Source organism: Poecilia latipinna, unplaced genomic scaffold (assembly GCF_001443285.1).
Source record: "Poecilia latipinna isolate Pla-1442-1.1 unplaced genomic scaffold, P_latipinna-1.0 Scaffold3727, whole genome shotgun sequence".
Lineage (NCBI taxonomy): Eukaryota > Metazoa > Chordata > Actinopteri > Cyprinodontiformes > Poeciliidae > Poecilia > Poecilia latipinna.
Genome location: NW_015116343.1, coordinates 1 through 5,287, shown reverse-complemented (window position 1 = coordinate 5,287; position 5,287 = coordinate 1). Strand labels below are relative to the sequence as shown.

At 34.3% G+C, this 5,287-nt stretch overlaps 1 protein-coding gene across 1 annotated transcript in view; it reads right to left on the bottom strand.

Moving 5' to 3' along the window:
* The window catches only part of LOC106941532 (gastrula zinc finger protein XlCGF7.1-like), a 16,973-nt gene extending 12,878 nt beyond the window's left edge, over window positions 1-4,095 (bottom strand). Inside the window, exon 1 of the mRNA XM_015024584.1 lies at window positions 3,241-4,095. Coding sequence (XP_014880070.1) covers window positions 3,241-3,961 — 721 coding nt within the window. The 5' untranslated portion in view covers window positions 3,962-4,095. The remainder of the gene's footprint in view (window positions 1-3,240) is intronic.
* Between the last annotated feature and the right edge of the window lie 1,192 nt (window positions 4,096-5,287).

Genomic DNA, 5,287 nt, shown 5'->3' with positions numbered 1-5,287 from the left:
GGACTGGAGTTTGGCACCCCTGGCTGAAAAACAAATAAACAAACAAAAAACACTGATAATATTGTTTTGTTGTTCTTGCAATATTGAATAAAGTGGTGTTTGAAGTAAAATCACTTCTGTCTCCTTGGTAGCTAAGAGTGACAGCTCATTAGAGTAAACTCATTTTTATTTTCCATTATTCTTTTATTTCACCACCTCAGTTCACCCAAGTGAAAGGAAGAATATAAAAAAAGCTTTTACACTTAATTATGAAGTTTTATGGTTTTTATTAAATGTTTTTATAAAAAGCTTCATTTGCTAAAGTTTTTTTTTAATAAAATGTTTATATTAAACTTTTAATGTTTAATAAAAAAACATGTGATCAGAAATGTGACATGACACGGAAGCACCTTCGTGCTGCCACCTACTGACAACAACCTGCTACTACACCTACAATGTTTCAGCTGTTGTAGAAATCAGTGACTCAGCTATTTTTCTACAATCTGTGCTGAATTCATTCCAGTGGATTTCAAACATTCATATGCTGGAGTATGTTTAAACTGTCACATTCAATAACATGGAATATTAAGTTTATTTCAGTGGCTCAGTCAGTTCAGGGAGTGAAAATGATTTTAAGCACATTTAAATTTGCCAGCTTTAAAATGTATATATATATTTTTATATAGAGATATTGCTTATAAGTATGACGATAACCACAATGCTTTTATTGTTCTGGTGTTTTAAATCAGTGTTTTTTCAATTGTTCCTACAGTGACCTTCATGTTATCACATGCAATGTGAGACATTTTTTTCAGTCAATTATATGCATAATGAGGAATGATGAATATTGTAATCAGATGGAAACAGTGTAACATCTTTTATTAGAATATAATAAACATTCAGCGGAATTGCAGAATTTAAAGCCAATATTAAACTGAGGAAAAAGCATTTTCTACAATAATGAATAAAAACATATTAGAAATCAATTAATTAGACTTTAAAAAAAATACTAGGTTATTTAGTTGAATTTTAGAGTATGCTGTAAATCACCTCCATTTTTAAAGTGAAATAATTTAGGAGAGCTTAAATGAAATCAGAAAAGCCCGATCCTTATACCAATATGTTTAATTTAAGATATGAAATTTGTCTTGCATTTATGACACTTTGTTTTACTTTTCTCAGTTAGTTTGTCACCATTATTTATTTCTTCTTTTTTCTGCTCAGTTTATTGTATCAAACATTTTTATTACTAATGTTTGCCTTGTCATACTATTTTTCTTGGGGACAAAACCCATAAAAGATTGCTATAAATCTGCCTTTTAACTGAAAATGTCACATGCAGCAATGAATTGTGGGAAATGCACTTCGTAAAAGAAAATGCGGTCTCAGCGTAAAGACGGAAATCGGACAGAAAATGGGCAAAGCGAAGGGCGGATGTGGAGAATGTGGGACGCACTGCGAAGCCTTCAACATGAACGCGCATTTGAGAGACGGACACTACGCAGCCGCAGTGAGCCGCCATCAACCCGCTTCTTTTTAAAATGTCCTCGACCCGATTCTCCACCGTCCTTAGAGGGAAAACCTCTCGTAAAGAAACGGATGTGAGGCAAGACGCAAATCCCAGACTGAACAATGACGTGAGGATGAGTACAGACAATTAAAAAAATGGTGTTAATCAGTGTGCTGCTGTTATATCAGACAGAATGGACCAGGAGAGGAACTGACCCATCAGAACCTAAAGAACCAGACATCAGAGTCTCTTCATCCCTCAGTCATCTCCTGAGGCTGATATGGTACAGAACATTTAGCCATGATTAAGTTTCTTATTGTGGTTTTAGTAGACTGTTCTGGTTTAATTATCTGCTTATTGTATAATAGCATCAGCCAAAATAACATAAATGGTGATTTAAAGAACAAATCATAGTAATAGATCAACAGTAAATACAAATATTTCCTATTTTAAAAGGTTTGAGGGCTTTCTATAAGTTTTATTTAGAAATGTTGAAATATTTTATGACTACATTGTTAAGCGGTCATTTAATGTATGATTTCACCATTATATTAAGTTCGTTTACCAGCTTGGATAATTTTACTTTTTATAAATGAAGAAAAAACATGCCAACCAAAAATGTATCAGACACAGACCTGCAGCCCAGGGGCGGTTCTAGACGGGGGCCGCCAGGGGAACCGAATAAATTATACTGATTAACTGCCTTTTGTTAATATTTAGAGGTAGATTTATTTAACATTCACAATTTTACCTTAATGAACTCATGCAATGTTAAGGAGGAAGAGATGGGCTCTGCTGCTGTATATAAACGTTTTCCCGATTGTACATGTTTTCTACTAAACAGAAAAATGAAAACGACCATCAGTATCAGTATAATAATTTATTATCTAAAAATTATATTAAAAGTTTAAATAATTTTTCTATCTAAAATTCAATCCACATCATCAATATGTTTTCTAAGCATTAAAACCATGTCAAATAAATACATCCATTTCCCCAAATCATTTAAATAAAATTACAAAGAATAAACACACAAGATTCCAAAATTTTAGAAGTCTAAATCTGAAAGTAGTCAAACCTGCAATTACTCCACTTCCAAACATCAGGTTACCAAGAATCTTACTTGAGGTTCACATTGTACCATTAAACCTGTGAGTTCTCATGTGAACGGTTACATTTCTTTTGAGCGAAACCTTTTCAACAGAACCTACAACAGAAAGGTTTCTAACCCGTGTGAATCTTCTTGTGATGAAGTAAACTGGATCTACACAAAACATTTTCCTCGCTTTACACTAAGGGTGCACCGATTGCAGTTTTATTTTGGGGCGCTCCAATAGTCACACCTCTCAACGGAGAGCAGAAGAGAGCAGTGGCTGAGGTCAATAAAATTGGGGGATCAGACCAGCTTCACATGCAAGAATCAGCTGATGTCCCAAAATTAAGGAAATCAACATAGATTAATCGGCTGGCTGATAAATCAGTGCACCGCTACTTCTCACATGTGTGAATTATGATGTGAGAAGTTAAACTTCTTTTTTGAGAGAAACTTTTACCACAGGTTTCACATAAGAAAGGCTTCTCACCTGTGTGAACTCTGATATGCCCAACCAAGTCAGATTTCCTCTGGAAACTTTTTCCACAGGTTTCACATGAGAAAGGCTTCTCACCTGTGTGAGCTCTGATATGCCTAATCATGTCAGATTTCCTCTGAAAACTTTTTCCACAGGATTCACATGAGAAAGGCTTCCCACCTGTGTGAACTCTGATGTGACTAACCATGTCAGATTTCCTCGGAAAACTTTTTCCACAGGTTTCACATAAGAAAGGCTTCTCACCTGTGTGAACTGTGATGTGACTAACCAAGTTAGATTTCCTCCGGAAACATTGTCCACAGTTCTCACAAGAGAAAGGCTTCTCACCAGTGTGAATTGTCATGTGATCAAGTAAATGAGATTTAGATACAAAACTTTTTCCACAGGTTGTGCACGTGTAAGGCCTCTCACCCGAGTGAATTCTCATGTGTCCGTTTAAAATGCCGATTCGATGGAAACTTTTTCCACAAGCTGCACATGTGTACGGTTTTTCCCCTGTATGAATTCTAATGTGATCATTGAAATGACTCTTGTGAGGGTAATGTTTTCCACAGGTGGAACATGTGAAAGGTTTCTTAGCCTTGTGAGTCTTCATATGTGTTTTCAAGGAATAATTTTGAGAAAAGGTTTTGTCACAAATTTTACAAGAATATAGTTTTTGTTTTCGGTGAGCTTTCTTGTGCTTTCTTTGTTTTGAAGTCTCAGTTTTGCCTTTCTGTTTGTTCACCAACATGTCATCAGTCTCCTGTTTCAGCACAGACTGTACTTTATCCTGACTGATGCAGAGTTGCTTCTCTTCCTCTTTGAACTGTTGAGGTTCTGGTTCCTCTTGCTCCAGTTTTATCTGCAGAGGTTCTGGTTCCTCTTGCTCCCGTTTCATCTGCAGAGGTTCCGGATCCTCCTGATGTAAAGTGGAGTTTTCCGGGTTGCTGGGCTCATTCAGAACCTCCTCCTCTTTACACAAACAGCTTGTTGGGAGATCTGGACAAAAAGACAAAATAAAAGCTTCAAAATGTGAGTCAATGAACCCTTCACTTTTATTAAAAAAAAAACTAAAATAAAAATAGTCTTCAGTGAACATGTGCATGTCCATAAAAAAATAAAATCTCTGCCATAGTTTGTTTTCGGAGCAATTTTTATTTACCTTATTTGGATTTTAATTGCACATGTATTGTAAAATCCAAAATTTTTATCTTTAAGACAAACATCTTTGTCTTAAAGATTTTTAAGACAATCTTTTAAGAATAGTTTGAATGGCAGGTATAACAGCAGGTAAATAATGCTGAAACTAAAAACAACTCTGTCTCAACTGTTTGCTGAAAGAACATGAAAGACGGCAAGAAATATTTCAGCAGAGAGCATCCATCGTCTTTATTCATCAGTTTGAGATTCTGAGTTCATGAAGGTGTTACTGTGTTCCTATGGCAACCAATAACATCTATTGGAAGTTATTGACTGCGCAATAATTATTCTTAACCAAAATAAAATACAACACCTATAGCGTGCTACGAGGTTTTGCTCTATTCACAAATTGTTGAGTAGGTGATTCTATGAATCTAATTGATTGTTTTAGAGTCAAAGGAAAATTTCCACCTTAATAGATTAAATTATTTCCATCTTATTTTTTCCTATACAACTCTACCAACAAAAAGTCTCTCACAATAGAATATACATGGCATCATAAAAACAAAAATATGAATTTTTGCTAGTATCTGTTTAACTATTTTTCTGTTCTTAATTCATTTGTTTATTGACTTTTGCCCAATTAAATTTCTCATACATTGCAAATTGTAGTTTTATTATAGTTGATCATACTTTTCATGTCTCATTTCTTTTGTTCATCCTGTTATTGATGGAGTTATATAGATATTATTTATAATGTATGAAAGTATTGTTTGCTATTTAATTAGCTGTACATGCTTAAGAAAATTAAAAAAAAGATGTAGTTTGATAAGAATTTATATTTTATCTTTTACTGGAAAAAAATGCCAGTAATTTATCTAACTGGCATGTTTTACTATTAATTTCGTAATGTCGAAATTAACAGTAAATAATAAAGACGTCGTGGTATTCTGACTTAGTAATTATATTAGTTGTGTTACCACCCCACGCCACAAGAGGCATTAGCAGGCTTGAAAAGATGTGACTAAGGAGCAGATTTAGAAGTACACTGAAAACTACAGAATTTGTTAAAAACTGAGTTGCG